This window comes from Phoca vitulina, unplaced genomic scaffold (assembly GCF_004348235.1).
Source record: "Phoca vitulina isolate PV1807 unplaced genomic scaffold, GSC_HSeal_1.0 scaffold5, whole genome shotgun sequence".
Lineage (NCBI taxonomy): Eukaryota > Metazoa > Chordata > Mammalia > Carnivora > Phocidae > Phoca > Phoca vitulina.
This window is the reverse complement of record NW_022589708.1, coordinates 76,344,357-76,370,427: the sequence shown is the minus strand read 5'-3', so window position 1 is coordinate 76,370,427 and position 26,071 is coordinate 76,344,357. Positions and strand designations below refer to the sequence as shown.

The 26,071-nt window shown below is 36.5% G+C and overlaps 1 protein-coding gene across 4 annotated transcripts in view; it reads left to right on the top strand.

Annotated features, from left to right (window-relative positions):
• Positions 1-26,071, top strand: part of SGCG (sarcoglycan gamma) — a 130,044-nt gene that overhangs the window by 50,077 nt on the left and 53,896 nt on the right. For 3 of the 4 annotated variants that reach the window (XM_032403349.1, XM_032403350.1, XM_032403352.1), the window contains exon 2: positions 2,006-2,200. In XM_032403349.1, the coding sequence (XP_032259240.1) occupies positions 2,006-2,200 (195 nt within the window). Of the gene's footprint in view, positions 1-13; positions 321-2,005; positions 2,201-26,071 lie in introns of those variants that run through there. The other variant, XM_032403351.1, reaches the window with a different exon arrangement.

Sequence of the window (26,071 nt, the reverse complement as noted above, 5' to 3'; positions counted from 1 at the left end):
TCTTGGAAAGCTATTCTTACCCATCTGTAACGATGCTGTAAAGTAGTGCACTTGCTATAAATTCAGACTCCCTGGCCACACTTCCCAATCCAATTGCAGTCTCTCAGCCTGTGCTTCACAGAAATTCTGGAGTTGCCACCATTATTACAGATAATGATAAGCACTTTGAAATAAGTGTAATAGCCAGAGGCAATGGAAAATGACCTGAGTGCCCAGAGAATACTTCTCTGAAGAAATGACATGTGAGCTGCCACTGAAAGCTACGAAGGAAACAGCAGAGTGTTTCAGGTGGAGAGAATGCCCAGGACAGAGGTCCTGAGGTGAGTTAACCTGGTCGATTAAAGAGTAGATGGAGCATTGCGAGCAAAAGACAAAATGGTAGTAGTAGATGATGTTGAAGAAGTAAGCAAAGGCCATTCGTGGAGAATCTGGCAGGTGACAGAGGAGTTCAGATATTCTCAGTGTGGGGAAGAGCCATTAGAAGGTTTGAAAGAACAGAATGATAAGAGCTAGCTTTCATTTTGCATATTTGGCTGCTGGGTAGAGCATGGTTTCTGGAAGGAAAGAAGGGAAACCTGTTTCACAGTAGTGCAGGTAAGAGAGTTTGTGGTGGCTTGAACTAGTGTGGGGGCAAGAGGAGTGGACACATTCGGGATATATTTTAAGGCAGAGCCAATAAGATATGAGAAATTTGAAGGGAAAAGAGAAGAAGCAAGGATGATTCCTTGGACTTTGGAGCAACTGCATGCATGAGGTAGACTCTAATGTCAGGAAGACTGAGGAGCTCAAAGAAATGAGCAAATAAGTTATGCCAGTTATGACATCAGTAAGCATTTAGGTTTTGAATAATGTAGATTGTCCTGAGTATTTGAAAATCCTATGTGATGAATAACACAGTTTTATATAATCAAATAGAACGTAGGAAAATCCAATTGTTGAGTGGGAGAGAGATTTAAAGAATTATTTCAGACTATGACTTATTTTAATAAGGACACTTCCAAACCATTTCTAAAAATAAACATAACACCTTTGCATAAAAAAATCCCAGAGGAAAATATTTTATGTTCTGATTCATCATTTTACTGCATTTACAATCAGGAAAGTCTTAATAATCTCTAATCTTCACTTTATAAATTAAAAACACTTTCTTCTTTCCACTGTTGTGAAGTGAAATAAAAAATAATTCTTTAAAATCTCCTCATAGAGTTGAAATTGTTATGAAAGCTCTTAGTCTAGTATACATGAAACAATGAACACTTGTAAACATTTGTATGCACATATACATTCTGATTGTTCTCGGAAGTAGGTTAATACTGGGGAAATTTATTATAGGCAAAAATTATAGTGTGGTAGGTATCTTGAAGAGAACCTTTAATTCTGAGTAATTTAGCAACTGAAAAAAGATGTGATTTAATTATTTGGCATAAAAACTAAATAATTGGATTCCATTTTTAGAAAGATACATAGGTATCAGCTTGATTTTCCTCCCATTGAATCTTATAAAAACTTGGTAAGTCGATTATTTTAGTTTGATGCTTCAATTCCAAGATTAAACCTGCAGAATTTGGAAGTTGTCTATATATATTAAATGTATTAATTAAAATCTGAAAATATGGTCACTGGATTTCAGATGAATTGGCAGTATCTAAACTATTTTGAATGATAGATTAAATATCACTCTGTGCTTGAAATAGTGACATGTTTCAAAGTAATATTCAGTTCTTTTTAAAACTCATCTTAATTCTGGAAATTTATTATTGGGGTAAAAAGTATTATCTTGTTGGACTTGTAGTAAATCAGTATTGACAAACAAATTCTCTGTTTCTGTCTCTGTGTCCCTCCCTCTCTCCCCTCTCTCCCTCCTTCCTCTCCTCCCTCTCTATCTCTCCACACTCCATCTCTCCCTTTCTCTCTCTACTTCCCTGTCTCTGTGTCTCTCTGACCCTCCCTCTCTCCCTCACTCCCTCCCTCTCCCTTTTCTAACCCTCCCCCTACCCCGTGGCAGATGGTCCGTGAACAGTACACTACAACCACAGAAGGCACCCACATACAGAGGCCAGAGAACCAGTGTGTCTACAAAATTGGCATTTATGGCTGGAGAAAGCGTTGCCTCTACTTATTTGTTCTTCTTTTACTCATCATCCTCCTTGTGAATTTTGCTCTTACAATTTGGATTCTTAAAGTGATGTGGTTTTCCCCAGTAAGTAGCTTCCTTTCCTGGTAAGCATGTTCTTGTTCTGTTTGTTATATCACTTCATCCATATTGTATTGGTGGAAGCCTCTTTTAATGGAATTAATGTTTGTTTTCTGTCCAGATCAGAATTCTCAGTAGCAAAGTATTTATACATTTACTCTTTCTTAATTTCACTATGAACTATAGGGTGTTGGGTTTTTTGATTTTCTATTGCAATTTTTTATGTTATTCACTACCTCTACATGTGGGAAAATTGTATCACTCTTGAGTTTGTGGTTGACTGAGTCAAAAGTGTGTAATGGTTATTTAATCCATTATTATGTAAAATTCTATAAATCATGTTTTCTAATCTCATTAGTCCATAAATACTAACTATCCAGGTGCTACTTCCTCATTCTTTTAAAAATTTCATTTTAATATACAATAAATTCATGTCCACTCAACATTTAACAAAAGATTTGAGCAGATAAAACACTAGTAGTCCTAAGGAATTCATAGTCTATTTTAAACATCCTCATGTTTTCAAGATAGCTGGGTAATTTTATATGCTTTGATAATATTTTGTATACTTTTTGAAAAAAATATTCATTTAACAAAAATGTCTTAATTTTGCTAGATAGTCATAGTGAGAAAAATACTGCAGTGAACATCACAGGTAGGTCAGTCTGTTCCTTACATGCATCTTGAAGGTGTGATACAGGCACGGGCTATATCCAGAACAATAGTTGTAGCAATCAGTCTGACATGGCTTCCTTTGATGAGTCTCCTTCACTTTCTATGCAAGTATTTCTTTCCTGCCGTTGTTCTATAGCCACTAGGCACATTATTTATTTTGTTGACATAAATAAGTATTTACATTTTTCTGTATTCAAAGAAGTAAAATACCAATCCAATCAAAATATAGCTTAAAATGTGTTAATATATTTAATATATATTTAATATAAACACATTATAAATTATTATAAATTATATTTAAATACTATAAATACATAATATATTTAAATTAGCCAAATATAAGTTGTGATTTCTTCTTTAAAATTTACAAAAACCATATTTTTACAGCATCACCATAGTATTTAGTTCCCTTGGACACCTTTACTTAACTAGCACGGCATATGGTATGCATGTGCTGTACATCACCTTCATTTTATCTCTAAATTTATTTTAATATTTTTTGGAGAGTGTACTGAGATTGAAGTCCTCAAATTATAAACTATGGGATCTCTCAGGGATGCCTCCTGACTAAAGGGCCTGCACCCACCCGCAGTGTGCCCCTCAGTTATGCAGAATGTAGAGAGAAATTGACTAGGAAAAAGACCCTTAGAATGGCCCGGGAGAAAGAAGCCATCCCAGGGCCCTGCAGGTGCGGAGGATGGCCAAATTTAAAAGTCCCTTGACATCAGGGACCATGAGTTCTATCAGTCACCTGGTCATCTTGGCACATGTTTGGCACTTGGTAAATATATCTTGAATGAATGCAGATGGGCATTATGTTAGAAGTGTATATGAATTAACTTTATAAACTATGTGAATGGGAAGTGATAGTATATTTTGTGCTCTTGTCTTGTATAGCACTGAAAACAAGTGTGGGATATTATAAATTTCAATTGCATTAAACTAAATTGTGCCAGCAACTGAGTCCACTTCAACTTAGGATAGCTACTCACAGAGACCAGCAAATGTTTTCCTGCCATTGCTGCCCCTGTCCAGAGCCTGCGCTTTCTAGTGAGATAGAGTCAGCATGCATGGTGTCTCCTTCCACATTAGGGACCTGTTGTTAATTCAGGGTGCTTTAGTGCCCCTTTCAACAAAATTAGATGAACATACACTTATATTCATGGATCAAAAGGGAAGACCCACAAAAAGATTATTCTGCAGAAAGTGCCAACATTTGATCAAAAGATGATGGGTGGACTTTGGGTCATTCTTCTCAAAGTGAGATGATATAAATGATGTAATTCTCATATGTGTGTGAGCTTGATCCCTTGCTTTGGGAATGTCCCATGCTTTATAAGGCTGGACGTTGTAAATTAATTTGTGCTCTAATTTTTTCTGAGTTTGAAAGATCTCTCTCTATAGAAGAATTTAGTTTCATTTTTATTTTATTCATATATAAACCGGTATTCTTTCTTGAATGCATACATGCCAAGGAAGCAACATGACTATAAAGGAAGATTTCAAGAGCTTTGGTACTGAAATGAGAAAGTCAGATAGGGCTCTCAACATTTGCAGGGAGCTATAGAATTTTGAACATGTAACAGCTAGTATATAACTCTCTACCTAAATTATAATAACCTGTCTATCACCTAACAGTCATTAGGGTAGACTGAAAACCTTAATTTGCCAAATTAGCAGAGTTTAGAAGACTTTCTCTGCTTAGATCCCCAACATAGAGTAATGTCAGGTTTATTAACTTCCACATACTATCATTTCAGTGCACTTGTCCCCTCATCATACTTTAATATTTTACTATAGAAAACAGTAAAGCCAATCACCAGTAACATATCTTAAAATGCCAAGATCAAATTACAGGGGAAAACAAGTAAAAAATCACAAAAGGAAAACACAAGAATGCCAAAGAAGATGGAGACTTCAAACAGAGGTTAAATGTCGACAAGAGAACTAATCTGAATGCAATGAAACCAAGCCTTAAACGGCTTTGATATGCCTGGCATGGATGGGTTCCAGAGACCCCAGATCTTGAGTAGCTCACCAGGGTAACTCCACTCTTAGAACTGCAACTTCATGTAACAGAATTTTACATAATTTCTATGTATGACATCTGTTGAATATAAAGTCATATTTAGGAAATTGTAACAACTAATGCCAAACATAAAGGTTCTAGAATATTCTGTGTTGGTCATCATAATAGCTAAATCCGTTAGTCAGGAAAGTGGACATTAAAAGAAATCAGTGCAGTAAAGTGGCTAATTCCCTTTTTCCCTTTTTATAGTTTCCTTCTATAAAACTAATATACAATATTAGTTTTAGTTCTAGTGTTCATGGTTATAAAATGATATCCATGAGTCTTATCAGTAAATATGTTAAAACAAGGCATCTTTAATTTTTAATGACCCAGATTCTTTTTAAAAACCTTTATGGTTGTTTATTTACTTGCATATAAAATATTTTAGTGCATTTAATGAATGTAATTTTAACAAGATAAGATTAATGATTCCAAGCTAAAAAAAAAAAACAACACATTAATGCTGAAAGTTAAATTTCTTTAGATACTTTATTTGGGGGAAAAAGGGTATGAATAATCAAAGCAGAATTGTAATATTGAATATCAGAATTAAACTTATAGTTCTCCTATAGTGGTTCTCAACCCTCTCGGGAGCTCCCTGGGTGAAATCTGAAATTGGCCCTCAAACACAGAGGCAGGGAGAGACCAAGGGAAGAAGGAGGCTACTCCAGTAAACCTCATTACACATATCTCTTTACTGGTCTTACTAGCAAATATGTTGAATAGCATTACATTTCTAAAATGAAATTAATTCGAAAAGAAAAAATGACATGTAAACTACTGAAATTGAAATCATTTCTGTCTGTGTCAATCCCTGCTCATTTATTGAAGAGATCAAATTTAGCCAAAACAAATCACTTGTACTAGAATACTTTCTGCTAGAATGTTTCAAAATTCCACAGATGTGAGTTTTATTAGATTGGGCAGGGGTTTTTTTAAAAAATATTTTACTGCAGGGGCACCTGGGTGGCTCAGTCGTTAAGCATCTGCCTTCGGCTCAGGTCATGATCCCAGGGTCTTGGGATCGAGCCCCGCATCGGGCTCCCTGCTTGGGGGGAAGCCTGCTTCTCCCTCTCCCACTCCCCCTTCTTGTGTTCCCTCTCTCACTGTCTCTCTCTGTCAAATAAATAAATAAAATCTTTAAAAAAATTTTTTTTTAATATTTTACTGCAGTAGAAAATGAAAATAATTTCTATCATACGTTTAGCAACCGTTACAATAGTGTATTTTAAGATGACTCTGTTCTTAGATCAAAGTATGTTCAGCAGCATACTTTGTCTCCGGGAATCTCTGAGAGACAGGCACAGGCAGGTGCCCCCAGGAGCTACCAAGGTCTTGGGGGATCTTGAGCTCAGTCTCTCCTTTGTTTGCTCGGCTCCCTCTGGGCTCCCTCTGGTTGTTTCCTCAGAAAAAGGCAGTGTGTTGTCAACTGCAGGGAGCCTCTAACAAAATTGGTCCTGAGCCCAAAGGAATGAAGTCTCTACTCACAGGAGAACAGCATGTAAGAGTGAAGGCGGTGAAATTTTATCTGACCCATAGATGGCAGAAGAGATTTTCGCTTCTTCGCTGTACCTGTCTACCATGCTTGACACCTCCACTTAGCGATGTTTTGCCATTTGTCTTCTGCCTGCCTTTGCAGAGAACCATGCTGGTGGCCGGAGAGCAGGCTGACAGCCTCATGTGCTCCATCCTTGCCCTTGCCTAAGCCTGGCCCACGTGGTCATCACATTGTCAGCGATCTGATGTTGATTACTGATGCTGCCTCCCTCTCTTTGCCATCCATTTTTCACACCAATGGAAATTAGGATTAAAAGAAAAACATGACACGGTGGCATTTTAAAGCAGCACCTTGACATTTTCTCAAATTATTTCTATCTTTCTAAAAAGAATTATATTACATCAGTGCTTGCCAGTCTAAAAACCAAATTGAAATGTTTGATTTATGTCTTAGTCATAATAGAGTGGGATTGATCCAGAGGTCACAGACGGTAAGAATATGCACTAACTTAATGGCATTTTCTTTCTAAGAAGTCAAGATATTATTAAGCCTGAGTTGAGAGGAGGAAAATAAACCTCGAGCTATTCCAAGTACACAGGAATTTCATTATCTCTGGTATCAGGAGCAAAAATCCTACTATCACTGGTGTCTAGAGAGAAAATCGCACCATAGTTTTAATTTCTATCTCAAGGATATTCCTTCAACTTTCTTTTTTATTAAAATTTTTCTGTAAATGATTTAAACATATTTTAACAATTGGGAAATAAAGAAAGCAAAAGCACAGGGTCTCACAAGCTCTTGTCTTGCTGCGTAGTGATAGTCATCAGCTTAACCCGGATACGAGATTCACACTCCTGTCGTGGGGGTATTATAGCAAAGTAAATGTGCTCAAATATAAATGTATTTACTTGTTTCCCTTTTCCACCAATAATATAAAACTGATAATGTCTTTGGGTAACATAATTTTTTTCTCACGAATGCTAATGAAGATAATTTCTTGTAATTTATAAACCAACCTAATTTATTTGTTAAAGTGTTACTTGTTTAAAAAAACAAAAACCGACTTTTAGAGGGACTGTAAGACAGTGGAAAAGAACATTAGCTTAGGAGTCAAACTGGGTAAGAATCTTGGTTTTAGTTAAGATTAAGTTCAAGCTACGATTTTCTAATTGTGTACACACACACACAATGTACTGTTTGCGATTATTTATGTTATTTAGACGCTCAGTTTAAACTTGGCACAAAATTATGAACTCCTTTCGCCAAAGTGTTCTTTATTCTGTGTTGAGCATAAAATGAGAGTACTTGTCATCCTGTGAAACTTCTCACTGTAAAAATACCAGGGAAAGTCAAACTGAGACAAAAATCATCACTCCCTTGGTCAAATATGGGTCTCTGCATGGATGCTGTAGTTGCTGTTAGCATAATGAGCAGGGAATTAAAACCATAACTAAATCAGTAACTAAAGCTGTTTGGTCATGAGTCACCATTGCTATATAGCCACAGGCTTGAACTGTATGCAACCATCAAACGTAGAAGTTAGATCAATTTCAGGTATTCTATCTGCACAATGTATGAAATAACAGAATTTCAAAGATAACCGTACTCAAAAAAAAAAAAAAAAAAAGACACACAGAGGGGATTATTTATCTTGTCTTAAGAATTAATATTAGAGGGGCACCCGGGTGGCTCAGTCGGTTGAGCGTCTCCCTTCGGCTCAGGTCATGATCCCAGGGTCCTGGGATTGAGCCCCGCGTCAGGCTCCCTGCTTGGCAGGAGCCTGCTTCTCCCTCTCCCTCTGCCTGCTGCTCTGCCTACTTGTGCTCTCTCTATCTCTCTGTCAAATAAATAAATAAAATCTTCAAAAAAACAACAACAACTAAAAACACATAAGTTTATCTATAAGAAAAAAAAAGAATTAATATTAGACTCTTCAATGTCTTTCTCCATGGTAATCTTTCTATGACCAAGCTCATCATTGCCATTCCATTAAATAATCTAAAACTCTTTAAAAATGAACTTAAGTCCTACCTTTCTATCTTGGCCCAGATCAAATCCCACACCGTCTGAGAGACATTTTCCAATTTCTCTAATAATACACTTTAATCAGGCCTCATTCTGAACTCTCAAAGCTGTCTGTACTATTAGTGTATCTTTTTATGTCAGAGAAACTTCTTGAGGGGCCAGTAGAGTTTTGTAATTTTTTTTTAATCTCCAGCCGTATCACAGTGCCTTGCACATAATTTAGGTACCCGGTTAAATACTTTATGGTCCTAAAAAATGAGAAGAAATGAAAGAGAACTTTCACATATGTGTATGAAATTAGCTATGATCAAGAAGGAACACAAATTCAGTACTAGGTTGATTACACAAAATCACTGTAGGATTTACAGATGGGTGGTTGGATCCAAGATTACTCATCAAAAATTTGTTAATCTGTTATTTTGTTCATAGAATCTGATACTAAATGGACCATGACATTCCCTCACAAATTCTCAATTTCTTTGCAAATGCACTTGAATAAATTGTGTATCCTTAAAGTTGTTTCCCCCAATTTTCTGAGATGTAGATGTGGTTCGTAGAACATTGACCTTTCTTTGTATGCAAATGTCCAAGTGAGTGGCAGCAAAAGCATCTGATCTCTAGTATAGTTCTCAGCTGTTAGTTGTCTAAAACAATATGGACTGGGGTGTCTGCGTGGCTCAGTTGGTTAAGCATCTGCCTTCGGCTCAGGTCATGATCCCAGGGTCAGGATCCCTGCTCATCTGGGAGCCTGCTTTTCACTCTCCCTCTGCCTGCCACTCCCACTGCTTGTGTACTCTCCCTCTCTCTCTGTCAAATAAATAAATAAATTAATTAATTAAATAAAAATAAATAAACAATGTGGACCAATCGATTTAATGTAGGCTCCTCATGCTGGTCAACCTGATGCTCTTACTTTAATCCCCAAATATATACTTCTTGAATCACCTGTTCTGAGTTTCACCACACTATTGGTGATATATACAGAAGCACATTCAAGCACTCTGGAAATTCTGGTTTTAATGTCTGGGTAGTAGAAAATGGTGATGATTGTAACAGCGATAACAACTTTGTGTAGTGCTTCAGAATGTGTAAAGTACTTTCTTTTTTTTTTTTTTTTTTTTTAAAGATTATTTATTTATTTGACAGAGAGAGAGAGACAGTGAGAGAGGGGACACACGCAGGGGGAGTGGGAGAGGGAGAAACAGGCTTCCCGCGGATCGGGGAGCCCGATGCGGGGCTCGATCACAGGACCCTGGGATCATGACCTGAGCCGAAGGCAGACGCTTAACGACTGAGCCACCCAGGCGCCCCTGTAAAGTACTTTCAAATGTATAAAGCATTACAAACGTATGCGTATATAACGTCTCTTTATAATGCCACCTTTTCCAAGTAGCAAATTCAGGGACCACCATTCAGATTATTTATGATATGAGGAGAGGTTTTAACTTGATTCCTCTCCCCAAACACCCAGTTTTATGAACACCATTTACAGAATAATCTGTTTTTTGGTTTTGAAAACTTTTATTAATTTTAATGTTTATAAGTTTTGTATACATTTTTTAAAGAAAAAAGACTTGAGAAACAAGAAATTACCCCTAATATAACTATCCAGATGTAACTCGGTATCACTTTTGCTGCATATCCTTCTAATTGCATAATCCTGTGTTTCCCATTAGTTACTATGCTTCCTTTATCATATAACAAGCTCTTATGAGTTGAATCTACTTCAGAGCTATATGCTTCATCTACCTGTTTGTTACTTCTTTTGACAGTGTTTTAGAACCCAATTTTAATTATGCTAAATTTATTATTGTTTTCATATATATAAGAGGGCAAATCATTCCTCCTTCCTTTTAACCTTCCAGGTGTTCTGGGCACGATGGCCTGATTATTCTTTTTGTCTTTGCAGTATATTATGAATGATTTCAAATACGTAGCTTAAAAATACAAAATTCTTCATGAAGTTGCATGTCATCTTCATAAAGTACCATGCTAATCTTTTCTCATTTTTTGTTGTATTATCTGTGCTGCTAAAGGACATACCATCTCATAATTCTTGAGTCTTTTATGCTCCTTCAGTCTCTTCCTGTCTCTCAAACTGCTGTTCCCTTGTGGTGCCTTCTCTCCTATTTCCTTCCCTGGGTCCTTTTATTAGCTCTACTTTACAAGGTAGAAAAGAAGAAGGTCTGTATATTTTTTCCTAGGACCTTGTCTCCTGCTACCACACGATAGGCACCACTCTATAAATATAGGTGTACCTTAACTGAATTGTCAGAAATTTAAAATTTTTCTGAGATCACAGAGTGAGAAAATAAGAATTAGAATTTGCATCCATTTCATTTGATTTGAAATCAGCCCTTTTTTCACTCAACCACACCACATGGGATATCATATATGATGGTTGTAAAAAGAAATAGTTGACCAGCATTCTTCCCTAACATGATAAAGAATATTTACCACTAACCAGCAGCCAAAAACATACTTACTACTGAAACCCTAGAGGCATTTCCTTCAAAGACAAAAACAAGAAAAGTATGTCTGATAGCACTACTGTATTCTATCTTTTTTTTCTGAAAGTTTGACAAAGGCAATAAGACCACTTGTTAAATAAGGGATAGAAATTGCTAAACAGCAGATGATTTGAGGGAAAAGAATTACTTGCAAATAATTATTGTGTTATAAAGTCCAGAAGAATTAAATGAAAAACTACCAAAACAAATACGAAAGTTTACAATATGTTAGGTAATAAAATGAGGTACAAAATGTCATGTTTAGCACACACCCATGCTCTAGTCCAAACTAGTTAGAAAATGTATTAGAAGAAGAATCACACTTCATATTGCAATAATACGCAAATTCCCAAGGACTCTCAATTTCCTGAAATATACTTTCCTGGCAGTCCTGAAAGGAATCCTGAGTAAAAGGGTATATACAGCTAGATGGAAAGACTTCATGTTAGCTTCATTAATAACAAAGAATAACAAGGGAAAGCTTGCTCTAGTAAATATCAAAACATTCTATAAAACTAGAATACTCTAAACCGTGTGGCTCATAAACACCAAATAAACCCATGGAACATAAAGAGATGTTAGAAACAGAATATAAATTGGTAAATTCTGTACAATTATAATTTGTTATAATTTGTTCACTTTTCTAAAAATGTTATATTTAATTAAAATGTTTTAAAAATACAAATAAGTTACATAATTTGCAATGTTTTAATTTACTTTAAATTTACTTTAAAACATTGCAAATTATGTAACTTATTTGTTAAATTAATAATATAAATATATTATTAAACTGATAAATTAAAAATTTTGAACTCAGTCAATGGAAATGGGTAGTAAACTCAGATATGTTCTATCAACTTCAAAGTCATTCTTGGGCAGTAACCAATATTTTGTCTTACAGTGAGATGACTTTGCTGCTTAAATGAAAATTGAACATGTCATACTTATTTGTGTTTATTTTCTCTCATGAAAGATATTGTCCTGATTCTGTTGTACAAATATGGCAATATATTTGAAAAATGTAAGTTAATGGGAAAGTGGGGCATTACTTCATGAGTCTATGGAAAACTCAGGAAACTTATTCTGCTTTTAGGTATTGCAATGATACAGTAGGAAAATTATGAGCCAAAAAATTGTGCACATTGTAGAATTGCCAGAGTATCTGTATATTGTATATTTACATTTATGAAAGGTTTTTATTAGGTGGTACTTTGGATCATTCCTAGGATTGCTTTTAATGTCTAAATGGAATTATCCATTTCCATCAGAAAACAAGTTTTCTATCAAAGAAGTTAATTTCAGGGGATTTTTTGCTTATTTATAACTGTAATTATATTAAAGAGATTTTTCTTCTAGGAGAGAATATATTTTTAACTTGTTTTGGAAATCAATAGAAGATATAATTCAGTTGAAATTAAATTTATTCTATAGCAAGATGCTGGGAAATATGAATTTCATTAAATAAAGTATACCCAGAACTGGTTTCTATACATATTTCTAGAGGCTCACACAGTCTTACTCTTGACAAGTCAGAGGATCAACTCAACCAAACTTTATCCTTTCTTCTGATGAACCCAAACAAAAATTTATTATCTAATCTTTTGTGTGATTTACAAGGAACAAAGATCGAAAGCTCATAAGATATAAAAAATTGAGAACTCAGTCTCTTTGTGGGTATTTGAAAATAGATAAGACAATCACTGATTATTCTGGGACTATTCCCAGAATCCATCTTTACATAAATATACTTATATTATTTTTTAAAATATTTATTTATTCATTTTAGGGAGGGAGAGAGAGCGCACATGAATGGATGGAGGGATAGGGGGAGAGAATCTCCAGCAGACTCCCTGCTGAGAGGGGAACCAGACCTGGGGCTAGCTAGAACTCATGACCCTTGAGATCATGACCTGAGCCAAAACCAAGAGTCCAATGCTTAACTGACTGAACCACCAGGTGCCCCAAATATACTTACTTTAACTTCTCATTAAATTCTAGGAACCCCCGTCTGTAGTATGAAAACTCAATATCACTGTAAAATTGAGAGAAAATTTTATAAAAATCCTATCATTTGAAGAGTAAATTTATGTCATCAGTCTATCACTATGTTTTAGAATATAGTCAGATAAAATACTATAAACATTCATTCATGAAATAATTCTTCCTGTTTCTAAGGAACAAATTCTTATGAACTAGAACAACTTACATTTGGTGCCTAAATTTTTTACTAGCATCCTAGCAAGAAAGAAAAGTTGTGTAGAAAACTACCAGAAATAACTGAAAAAAAAACAAAAACCTGAGGTAAGCAAAGAATAGTTACGAGAATAATTAATGATAAAGAAAGTTGGGTTTGAATTTATATTACTTCTCAAATATTGGCATGAAGTTATCAAAGCACAACAAGGTTAAAAGCTTTTTTTTAAAGATTTATTTATTAGAAAGAGAGAGCACAAGTGGGAGGGGCAGAGGGAAAGGAAGAGAGAAAGCAGACTCCGTGCTGAGCATGGAGCCAACTCAGGGCTCAATCTCACGATGCAGAGATCATGACCTGAGCTGAAACCAAGAGTCGGACACTTAACCGACTACACCACTCAGGAACCTCTAAGTTAAAAGCTTTTTAAAATCACTGCAACATCCCCCAAAATGCAAAATTTCTTACTATGCACCATTTATCATCCTTTACTGTGAATACTGAAGTAATACCAATTATTAGCCTATAAATTTTTTAAACATATACTGAGCAACTAACATAAGCAATGTGCTGTGTATCATGGATCTTGCAATTACAGAGGCCATTCAATCATTGAACACATTGTTGTTTTCTACTGCGTGTAAGGTACAGTGCTAGCTGCCAAATACAGATTGGATTTACAAAACTCTCAGGGCAGTAGAGGTCTAGATATATGTAACAATGTGATAAGGTTTCTATGAGACACATGGTCAAATTTTTGTAAAAATCCAGAAGAAAGACTTACAATGGCCTGAGGAGGTCAGAAAAGGCTTCAACAGGACTTAGATGATTTGGGGATGCAATATGAGGATGAAGAAAGGTTGTTGAGTGAGAAGTTTATTGTCACTAAAACATAAGATTCAGAGAGGAAGGGTGGAAGATGAAGCTGTAGAAGTAGTCAGGGATCAAGTATAAGAGCCTGGTATACCAGTAGCTCATTTGTATTTTATTGTGTACACCGGTTGAAAACCATCACAGGTTTTTTGTTTTTGGTGTTTGTTTTTTTTTTTTGAACTCTTTTAAATTTTATTATGTTATGTTAGTCACCATACAATACATCATTAGTTTTTGATGTGGCGATCCACGATCCATTGTTTTCGTATAACACCCAGTGCTCCATGCAGTACATAATCACAGGTTTTTAAAGAGGGAAGTAAACTATTAGATTAGTATGTGTGTATGTATTTGTGGAGGGAGCAGAGGGAGAGAGGGAATCTTAAGGAGGCTCCACACTCAGTGCGGAGCCCAACACAGGACTTGATCTCACAGCTCTGAGATGTTAGATTTGTATTTAAAGAAATTATTTTAGGAACACTAAGGAGGGGTACTGAAGTGGATGAAGATGAGTATGAGGGCTTAACATATATTAAGTGTATACATAGTGCCAAGGATGAAACTCCAAGAAACACCAACTTTTAACAAGAAAGCATAGGATGACATAGTCTATCTGGTCTAATGTGCAATTTAAGTGTAAGAAATAAGTGCCAAAGGAACGGTCAAAGTTCTAAGATAATAAAACAAACAGAATTGTCCTAAGCCTCAAGGGTAAGTAGTGTTAAGAATTATGGGTTGGTCAACAGTCTCAAATGTTACAGAATTTTCCAGTAAAATGAGAATTGAGAATGGGCATTGGATTTATTAATAACAAAGTTATTAGGGACTTTATGAAGAGCAATTTCAATAGAATGATGATGGTGGAGGCCAAACTGTAATGGTGCAGAGACTAAGTGGGAGTTGAGGCAGTGGGAATTGAGTGTGAACTCTAACAGAATGGGAGTCATACACTATGTGTATATTCAGCTTTCATAGAAACCACCAATTTTTCAAAGTGGTTTACTGATTTATACCAGCAGGATATGAGAGTTCTAGCTGCTCCATATCCACTTGCTCCTCACTAACACTCGATATTTTCTATAATTTTTTCATGCTTATTGAGGTAGAATTGACAAATAAAATTGGAAGATATTTAAAATGTACAACATGATGATATGATGTACACATACATTGTGAAGGGACTCCCCCCAAGTGAGTTAACATATCCATCACCTTCCATATTTACCTTTTGTGTGTGAGAGAGAGTAAGTTCTACTCTATTAGCAAATTTAAATTACAGAATACAGTGTTATCAACTACAGTCACCACGTTAACAGTAGATCCTGAGACTCTATTCAGGTCTTTTAACTGAAAGCTTATACCTTTTTACCAACCTCTTTCTACTTCCCCCCATACCCTAGGCCTTGGCAACCACTTTTCTACTATCTGTTTCTATGAATTTGATTTCCCCCCTTTTTAAATTTCACATAAAGACATACTATGCACTTTCTCTGTATGACCTATTACCCCAGCATTATACCCTCCAAGTTCATCCATGTTGTTATAAATGACAGGATTTTCTTCTTTTTTAAGACTAAATAATATTCCATTGTTTTAATATACCACATGAGAACAATGTATAATCTGCTGCTGTTGGATCGAATGTCTATCTGGTCTAATGTACAATTTAAGTACACTTTTCTCTTATTGATTTTCTGTCTGAATGATGCATCCATTGTTGAAAGTAGAATATTGAGGTTCCCTGCTATTATTATATTGCTATCTATTTCTCCCTTCAGATCTGTAGGTACTGCAATGTTGGGTGCATATTTACTAATGGTATATCCTCTTGATGAATTGACCCCTTTAGCATCATATAATGACCTTCTTCATCTCTTGTTACAGTCCTTGACTTATGGTCTGTTTTTTCTGATATAAGAATATCCTTTTGGTTTCCATTTGCATGGAATATCTTTTTTCCATCCCTCCACTTTCAGTCTATATGTATCCTTAAAGCTGAAGTGAGTCTCTTGTAGGCAGCATATAGTTGACTCTTGTTTTGTTGTGTTATCCATTAAGCCACTCTGTGTCTTTTGATTATAAAATTTAGTCCATTTACATTTAAAGTAATTATTGGTAGGTATTAATTTAGGATTGTCATTTTGTTAACTGTATTCTGGTTGTGTTTTGGAATTCCTTTGGTTCCCTTTTTCCTCTCTTGTTTTCTTCCTTTGGGATTTAATAATTTTTCATAGTGTTCTGCTTAGATTCCTTTATCTTTTGTGAATCTACTATAGGTTTTGGCATTGGTTCCCAGAAGGCTTACAAAAGCATAGTTATAGGGGTGCCTGGGTTTCTCTGTCTGTTAAGTGTCTGACTCTTGATTTCAGCTCAGGTCTTGATCTCAAAGCCATGAGATTGAGCCCTGCATCAGGCTCCATGATGAGTGTGGAGATTCCTTAAGATTCTCTCTCTTCCACACCCTGCTCATGCTCAGTCTCTCTGTCTCTCTAACAAAACAAACAAAAAGCATAGTTATAACAGTCTATTACTTTTTCTAAAGAAAGTTAAGAGTTTTATTGGAGCTCAGGTTAGGACAACTGCCTCTGATACACAATCTTCACAAAGGAGAGAGTGCTCTAGGGAAGGAACATTTGGTACAGAGTTATGTGTGTTTTTTACATAAAGAGTTACAAATCGGGGTGCCTGGGTGGCTCAGTTGTTAAGCGTCTGCCTTTGGTTCAGGTCATGATCCCAATGTCCTGGGATCGAGCCCTGCATCCGGCTCCCTGCTCGGCGGGGAGCCTGCTTCTCCCTCTCCCACTCCCCCTGCTTGTGTTCCCTCTCTAGCTGTCTCTCTCTGTCAAATAAATAAATAAAATCTTAAAAAAAAAAAAGAGTTAGAAATCAACATGATGAAGGACATTCCAGAAAGTTACAGATTTTATCTTTTTTTAAATTTTAATTCCAATATAGTTAATACACAACGTTACATTAGTTTCAGGTGTACAATGTGATGTTTCAACAATTCCATACATCACCCAGTGCACATCATGGAACTGCACTCCTTAATCCTCATCATCTATTTCACCCATCCCAGCACCCACTTTCCCTCTGGTAACCATCATATATAGTTAAGAGACTGTTGCTTGGTTTCTCTCTCTCTCTCTTTTTCTCTTTCTCTTTTTTTCCTTTCCTCATTTGTTAGTTTCTTAAATTCCACATATAAGTGAAACCATATGGTATTTGTCTTTCTCTGACTGACTTATTTCACTTACCATTATACTCTTTAGCTCCATCCATGTTATTGTAAATGGCAAGATTTCATTCATTTTATGGCTGAATAATATTCCATTGTATATACATACCACATCTTTATCCATTCATGTATCAATAGACATTTGGGCTGCTTCCATAATTTGATTATTGCAAATAATGCTGCTATAAACATAGGGGTGCATGAATCCCTTTGAATTAGTGTTTTTGTATTTTGGGGGTAAATACCCAGTTGTACAGTTACTAGATTGTAGGGTAGTTCTATTTTTAATGTTTTGAAGAACTTCCATACCATTTTCCACAATGGCTGTTCCAGTTTGCATTCTTACCAACAGTGTAAGTGGATTTCCTTTTCTCCACATCCTCACAAACCCTTCTTGTTTCTTTTGTTTTTTATTTTAACCATTCTGACAAGTGTGAGGTGATATCTCATTGTAGTTTTGATTTGCATTTCCCTAATGATGAGTGATTTGAGCATCTTTTCATGTGTCTGTTGGCCATCTGGGTGTCTTCTTGGGAGAAATATCTATTCGTATTTTCTGCCCATTTTTGATTGGATTATTTGTCTTTTGGGTGTTGAGTTTATCAGTTTTTTATATATTTTGGGTACTAGGTCTTTATTGGATATGTCATTTGCAAATATCTTCTCCCATTCAGTAGGTTGCCTTTTAGTCTTGTTGATTGTTTCCTTCACCATGCAGAAGCTTTTTATTTTGTTGTGGTCCCAGTAGTTAATTTTTTATTTTATTTTCCTTGCCTCAGGAGATGTATCTAGAAAAATGTTGCCAAGGCTGATGTCAGAGACATTACTGCCTGTGCTCTCTTCTAGAATTTTTAGTGGTTTCAGGTCTCACATTTAGGCCTTTAACCCATTTTGAATTTATTTTTGTGTATGGTATAAGAAAGTGGTCCAGGGGCGCCTGGGTGGCTCAGCCGTTAAGCGTCTGCCTTCGGCTCAGGTCGTGATCTCAGGGTCCTGGGATCGAGCCCCACATTGGGCTCCCTGCTCGGTGGGAAGCCTGCTTCTCCCTCTCCCACTCCCCCTGCTTGTGTTCCCTCTCTCGCTGTGTCTCTCTCTGTCAAATAAATAAATAAAATCTTAAAAAAAAAAAAAAAGTGGTCCAGTTTCATTCTTTTGCATGAATGAGTTTTCCCAACACCATTTGTTGAAGAGACATTTTCCCATTGCGTATTCTCTCCTGCTTTGTCAAAGACTAATTGATTATATAATTGTGGGTTATTTCTTGAGTTTTCTATTCTGTTCTATTGGTCTATGTGTCTATTTTTGTGTCAGTACCATACTGTTTTGATTACTACAGCTCTGTAATATAACTTGAAGTCTGAAACTATGATGCCTCCAGCTTTGCTTTTCTTTTTCAAGATGGCTTTGGCTATTTGGGGTCTCTTGTGGTTCCATATACATTTTAGGATTTTTTGTTCTAGTTCTGTGAAAAATGCTATTGGTATTTTGATAGAGATTGTGTTAAATGTGTAGATTGCTTTGGGTAATATGGACATTTTAACAATATTTGTTCTAATCTGTCAGCATGGAATGTGTTTCCATTTCTTTGTGTCATCTTCAGTTTCTTTTTTTGTTTATCAATTTATTTTTAATTTTTATTTATTTTTTAAATTTAAATTCAATTAATTAACATATAATGTATTATTCGTTTCAGGGGTACAGGTCTGTGATTCATCAGTCTTATATAATACCCAGTGCTCATTACAACACATACTGTCCCCAATTTCCATCACCCCATTACCCCATCCCCCCACCCTCCACCCCTCCAGCAACCCTCAGTTTGTTTCCTAAGATTAAGAGTCTCTTATGGTTTGTCTCCCTCTCTGGTTTCATCTTGTTTCGTTTTTTTTCTCACTTCCCCTATGATCGTCTGCCTTGTTTCTTAAATTCCACATACTGACTGACTTCTTTCACTTAGCATAATACCCTCTAGTTCCATCCACGTCATTGCAAATGGCAAGATTTCATTTTTTGATGGCTGCATAATATTCCATTGTGTGGAATATTATCCATTCATCTTTATCCATCGTCTGTCAATAGACATCTGGGCTCTTTCCATAGTTTAGCTATTGTGGACATTGCTGCTGTAAACAGTTTGGTGGAGTCTTTTGGGTTTTCTATATATAGTATCGCATTGATTGATTTATGAATATATCAGTGTAATACCAGCCTTGTAGAATGAATTTGGAAGATTTCCTCCCTCTTCTATTTTTTGTATTTCTGTGGTGTTGGTTGCTGTTTCTCCTTTCATTTATGATTTTCCTTTCTTTCTTTCTTTCTTTTTTTTTTTTTTTTTATGTTTCTAACTAGAGGTTTATCAATTTTGTTGATCTTTTCAAAGAACCAGCTCCTGGTTTCATTGATCTGTTCTATTGGTTTTTAGTTTCTATATCATTTACTTCTGTTCCATTCTTTATTATATCCTTCCTTCTACTGGTTTTGGGTTTCGTTTCCCTCTTAGAACTGCTTTTGCTACATCCCAAAGGTTTTGGACTGTTGTGTTTTCATTTTCATTTAGTTCCATGTAATTTATGATTTCTTCTTTGCTTTCCTGGTTGACCCATTCATTGTTTAGTAGCATGTTATTTAACCTCCATGTTTTTGTGGTCTTTCCAGATTTTTTGGTTGATTTTAGTTTCATAGCATTGTGGTCAGAAAAGAGGAATGGTATGAATTTGATCTTTTTTATTTTGTCAAGTCTTCTTTTATGGCTTGTATGTGATTTATTCTGGAGAATTATCTTTGTGCACTTGAAAAAATGTGTATTCTGTTTTAGGATGGCATTTTCTGAATATGCCTATTAAATCCATCTGGTTCAATGTGCCATTCAAAGCCACTATTCCTTGCTGGTTTTCCATTTGGATGATCTATCAATGTAAGTGGGGTGCTAAACTCCCCTACTATTATTGTATTACTATTGATTATTTCCTTTATGTTTGTTATTAAATGTTTTATGTAATGGGTGCTCCCATGTTGGGTGCATAAATATTTACAATTGTTATATCTTCTTGTTGGATTGTCCCCTTTATTATTATGCAGTGTTCTTTGTCTCTTGTTACAGTCTTTGTTTTAAAGTCTGTTTTGTCCAATATAAGTACTGCTATTCTGGCTTTCTTTTGACATCTCTTTGCATGATAGATGTCTCTACATCCCCTCACTTTCAATGTGCAGGTGTCTTTAGGTCTGAAACAAGTCTCTTGTAGGCAACATATAGATGGGTCTTATTTTTTTTTATCCACTCTGTCACCCTATCTCTTTTCATTGAAGTGTTTAGTCCACTTACATTCAAAGTAATTACTGACAGATATATATTTATTGTTATTTTTTACTTGTTTTGTGGTTTTTGTAGTTTTTCTCTGATCCTTTCTTCTCTTTCTTGCTTTCGTGGTTTGCTGGTTTTCTTTAGTGATATACTTGGATTCCTTTCTCTTTATTCTTTTCATACCTATTAGTGGTTTTTGATTTGTGGTTACAGTTAGGTTTGTATATAACATCTTCTGCATATAGCAGTCTATATTAAGTTGATGGTTGCTTAAGTTCAAACGCATTCTTTATTCCTCCTCTCCCCAACACGTTTTAGGTATATGGTGTCATATTTTACATCCTTTAATTTTGTGAATTCCTTGACTGATTTTTTTACAGAAATACTTATTTTTACTGCTTTTGTGTTTCCTACTTTTCATAATCTCTCTTATGATCTTTCCTTTCCACTCAAAGCATCCCCTCTAATATTTTTGTTAGGGCTGGGTTAGTGGTCATGAATTCCTCTAGTTTTTATTTGTCTGGGAAATTCTTTAACTCTCCTTCTATTCTGAATGAATAGCCTTGCTGGATAGAGTATTCTTGGCTGTAGATTTTTCCCTTTCAGCACTTTGAATCTATCATGCCACTATCTTCTGGCTTGCAAAGTTTCTGCTGAAAAATCCAGTGATAGCCTATAGGGTTTCCCTTGTATGCAACTGTTTCCTCTTCTCTTGCTGATTTTAATTTTTTTTTCTTTATCACTACTATTGCCATTTTGATTACTATGTATCTTGGTATGGACCTCTTTTGGTTGATTTTGTTGGGGTCTGTGCCTCCCAGATTTGGATAGCTGTTTCCTTCCCCAGATTCGGAAGTTTTCAGCTATTATTTCTTCAAATAATTGTTCTGCTCCCTTTTAACTCTCTTTTCCTTCTGGGATCCCTGTAATGCAAATGTTATTGCTCTTGATGGAGTCACTAAATTCCCTAAGTCTATTCTCATTTTGCATAATTCTTTTTTCTCTCATTTGTTCAGCTTAATTACTTTCCATCACTCTGTCTTCTAGTTCATTAATTCATTCCTCTACTTCTTCCAGCCTGATATTCATTCTATCAAGTGTATTCTTAATTTCATTTATTGTGTTCTTCATCTCTGATTGATTCTTTTTTATCTCTGTGTTAAGGGTCTCACTGATGTCCTCCACTCTTTTCTCAAGTCCAGTGACTATCATTATGATCATCATTTTAAATTCTCTATCAGGCATGTTACTTATACCCATTTCACTCATGCTGTGGTTTTGTCCTATTCTTTCATTTGGGACATATTCTTCTGGCTCATTTTGCTTGACTCTCTGTGTCTGTTTCTCTGTGTTAGGAAAGTCAACTATGCCTCTTGCTCTTGAAACTAGTGGAAGGGACATTCACTTTTTTTTTTTTTGAAGATGCCTTTTTTTTTATTATGTTATGTTAATCACCATACATTACATCATTAGTTTTAGATGTAGTGTTCCATGATTCATTGTTTGCTTATAACACCTAGTGCTCCATGCAGTACATGCCCTCTTTAATACCCATCACCAGGCTAACCCATCTCCCCATCCCCCTCCCCTCTAGAACCCTCAGTTTGTTTCTCAGAGTCCATAGTCTCTCATGATTCCTCTCCCCCTCCGATTCCCCCCCTTCATTTTTCCCTTCCTGCTATCTTCTTCTTCTTCTTCTTTTTTTTTCTTAACATATAATGTATTATTTGTTTCAGAGGTACAGGTCTGTGATTCAACAGTCTTACACAATTCACAGCGCTCACTATAGCACATACCCTCCCCAATGTCTATCACCCAGCCACCCCATCCCTCCCACCCCCCACCACTCCAGCAACCTTCAGTTTGTTTCCTGAGATTAAGAGTTCCTCATATCAGTGAAGTCATATGATACATGTCTTTCTCTGATTGACGTATTTTGCTCAGCATAATACCGTGCAGTTCCATCCATGTCGTTGCAAATGGCAAGATTTCATTCCTTTCGATGGCTGCATAATATTCCATTGTGTATATATACCACATCTTCTTTATCCATTCATCTGTCGAAGGACATCTTGTCTCTTTCCATAGTTTGGCTATTGTGGACATTGCTGCTATAAATGTCTCCCTTCGGATCCCTATATTTGTATCTTTGGGGTAAATACCCAGTAGTGCAATTGCTGGGTCATAGGGTAGCTCTATTTTCAACTTTTTGAGGAACCTCCATACTGTTTTCCAGAGTGGCTACACCAGCTTGCTTTCCCACCAACAGTGTAGGCGGGTTCCCCTTTCTCCACATCCCCACCAACATCTGTCGTTTCCTGACTTGTTAATTTTAGCCATTCTGACTGGTGTGAGGTGGTTATCTCATTGAGGTTTTGATTTGGATTTCCCTGATGCTGAGCGATGTTGAGCACTTTTTCATGTGTCTGTTGGCCATTTGGATGTCTTCTCTGGAAAAATGTCTGTTCATGTCTTCTGCCCATTTCTTGATTGGATCATTTGTTCTTTGGGTGTTGAGTTTAAGAAGTTCTTTATAGATTTTGGATACTAGCCCCTTATGATATGTCATTTGGAAATATCTTCTCCCATTCTGTCAGTTGTCTTTTGGGTTTGTTGACTGTTTCTTTCGCTGTGCAAAAGCTTTTTATCTTGATGAAGTCCCAATAGTTCATTTTTGCCCTTGCTTTCCTTGCCTTTGGTGATGTTTCTAGGAAGAAGTTGCTGTGGCTGAGGTCGAAGAGGTTGCTGCCTGTGTTCTCCTTTAGGATTTTTATGGACTCTTGTCTCACATTTAGGTCTTTCAACCATTTTGAGTCTATTTTTGTGTGTGGTGCAAAGAAATGGTCCAGTTTCATTCTTCTGCATGTGGCTGTCCAATTTTCCCAACACCATTTGTTGAAGAGACTGTCTTTTCCATTGGACATTCTTTCCTGCTTTGTCAAAGATTAGTTGACCATAGAGTTGAGGGTCCATTTCTGGAGGGACATTCACTTTTAACTAGGTGGCACAGGTCCTTTTCCACTGGGGAGGCTGGCCAGCAAGGGCTGCTCCACAAAGCATGCCTGGGCAGGGGTACAGTTTTAACAAGGTGCATGCATCCACTGCAGAGGTCAGGAGATGCAGTTTTGGCAATGTTTGTGCAAGTCTTCTGGGGAGGGGATCCACAGACCAGGACTGAGGCAGGCCTGGTTGTCCAGAAGTTGGAGTGCAGTATAAGCAAGTTAGGTAGTGAGTGCCCGCACCACGCTGGTTCCTACAAGTGGTTGTGTGTTTATGTTGAGGGGTATGGGAGGGAAATAGTGCCTTCTAGCTCCTTTGTTCCTGGAGAAGTCCCTTAGCAAAGTCTGAGATTAGTAACTTACTCTCCCTCCATTAAGCCCCAGGCGCCTTTCAAACTGTTGCCTCTAAGCTATATATCTCCATGGGCTTTTTGCTGTGCTGTCTCTTTAAAGACAGGGGCTCAGCTTCATATCACCTTCTGGGCTCTCTCAGAGCTGAATGGCTGATTTTTAAAGTTCCAAGCTTTAAGTCCCACTGGTTGGAAGCACTCACAAAATTTGGGCCCTCTGATTTTCAAAGCCAAATGCTATGGGAATTGCTCTTCCCATTGTAGGCTCCCTGGTATGCTAGTCTGTTTCTTGCCCATATCCGCACCTGAAGCTCTCTTTTGTGGTCAGACCCACGAGGTTTAATTTCTTATTGAGTCCTCACCCTTCCTGCCCTCTTTAATGTGGCCTCTTCTCTACATTTAGTTGGGGAATTTGGCCAGTTTTGGGGTCCTTCTCTGAGTTGTTTGCTCTGGTTTGAATGTTATCTAGTTGTGTTTGTAGGACGAGGTAATTTTAGGGTCCTCCCACTCTTCCATCTTCCCCAGAAGCCCTATCTATAACAGTCTGTTTCAGACTAATCACAACTTCAATGCATACAAAAGCTCTACATTTTACATTCCTCCTCCAATATTTTTGATGACACAATTTACATCTTTTTACATTGTGTGTAAATTATTGTAGTTATAGATATTTTTACTTCTTTTGTCTTTTAACCTTCATTCTAAAGTTATAAGTGATTTACTCATCACCATTACATTGGAGTATTTAAATTTACCATATACTTACCTCAGGAGTGTGTTTTATACTTTCATATATTTTCCTCTTACTAATTAGGACCTTTTGTTTCAGCTTGAAGAACTCCCTTTACTATTTATAATAAGGCCAGTCTAGGGCTGATGGATTCCTTCAGCTTTTGTTTGTCAGTAAATTCTTTATCTCTCCTTCAATTCTGAAGAACAACTTCACCAGGTAGGGTATTCTTGGTTGGAAGTTTTTCTCTTTCAACACTTTAAATATATTATCCCACTCCCTTCTGGCCTACAAAGTACCTGCTGTAAAATCTGTTTGTAGTTTTATGAGAATACCCTTGTATGCAATAGGTTGCTTTTCTCTTGCTACTTTTAAGACTCTCTCCTTGTCTTTAACTTTTGGCAGTTTAATTACAGTGTCTGTCTATGTCAGTTTCTTTGGATTCATCTTATTTGGTAATAGTTGAACTTCTTGGATCTGAATATCTGTTTCTTTCCTCAGATTAGGAAAGTTTTCAGCCATTAGTTCTTTGAATAAGCTTTCTGCCCCTCTCTGCCTCTCTTCTCCTTCTGGGACACCTATACGATATATATTGGTCCACTTGATGATGTTCCATAATTCCCTGAAGCTATCTTTACTCTTTTTCACTCTTTTTGCTCCTCTGGTTAAATGAATCCTACTGTCCTGTCTTTGAGCTTGCTGATCTTTTCTTCAGCTTGCTCTAGTCTCTTGTTGAAGCCTCTCTACTGAATTTTTTTAGTTCTGCTATTATACTCTTCTGTCTGTGACTTCTGTTTGGTAACTTTTAATATTTTTCTACCTCTGTGTTGAAATGCATTGCTCTCCTGACCTCAGTGAGCATCTTTATGATTATTTTGAACTTTCTATCAATTAAATTGTTTAACTTTATTTCATTAGAATCTTTTTCTGGAGATTTATCTTGTTTTATTGTTTGGAACATAATTCCATTTTTATTCATTTTCATTGACTTTCTGTGTTGAGTTCTGCATATTAGATAAAACAGCCACCTCGTCCAGTCTTGACAGAATGGCCTTGTGTAGGAGACGAACCTTGTCAGTCAACCCAGCTGGAGCTTCTAGCTGTCTCCCAAACTTTTGTTATTGTCCAAATAGCCATCATTGTTTTTATTAGCTCTTGGTAGTTGAGGGTGTGCCAAAACCTGTCAATATCCTAAAGGGGAAGACTATTTTTCTTAAGATTTTTTTTCTTTTGTTTGGCAGAGAGAGCGCGCACAAGCAGGAGGAGCTGCAGACAGAGGGAGTGGGAGAAGCAGGCTCCCTATTGAGCAAGGAGCCCCATGTGGGACTTGATCCCAGGACCCTGGGATCATGACCTGAGCTGAAGGCAGATGTTTAACCGATTGAGCCATCCAGGCACCCCATAAAGGGGAAGACT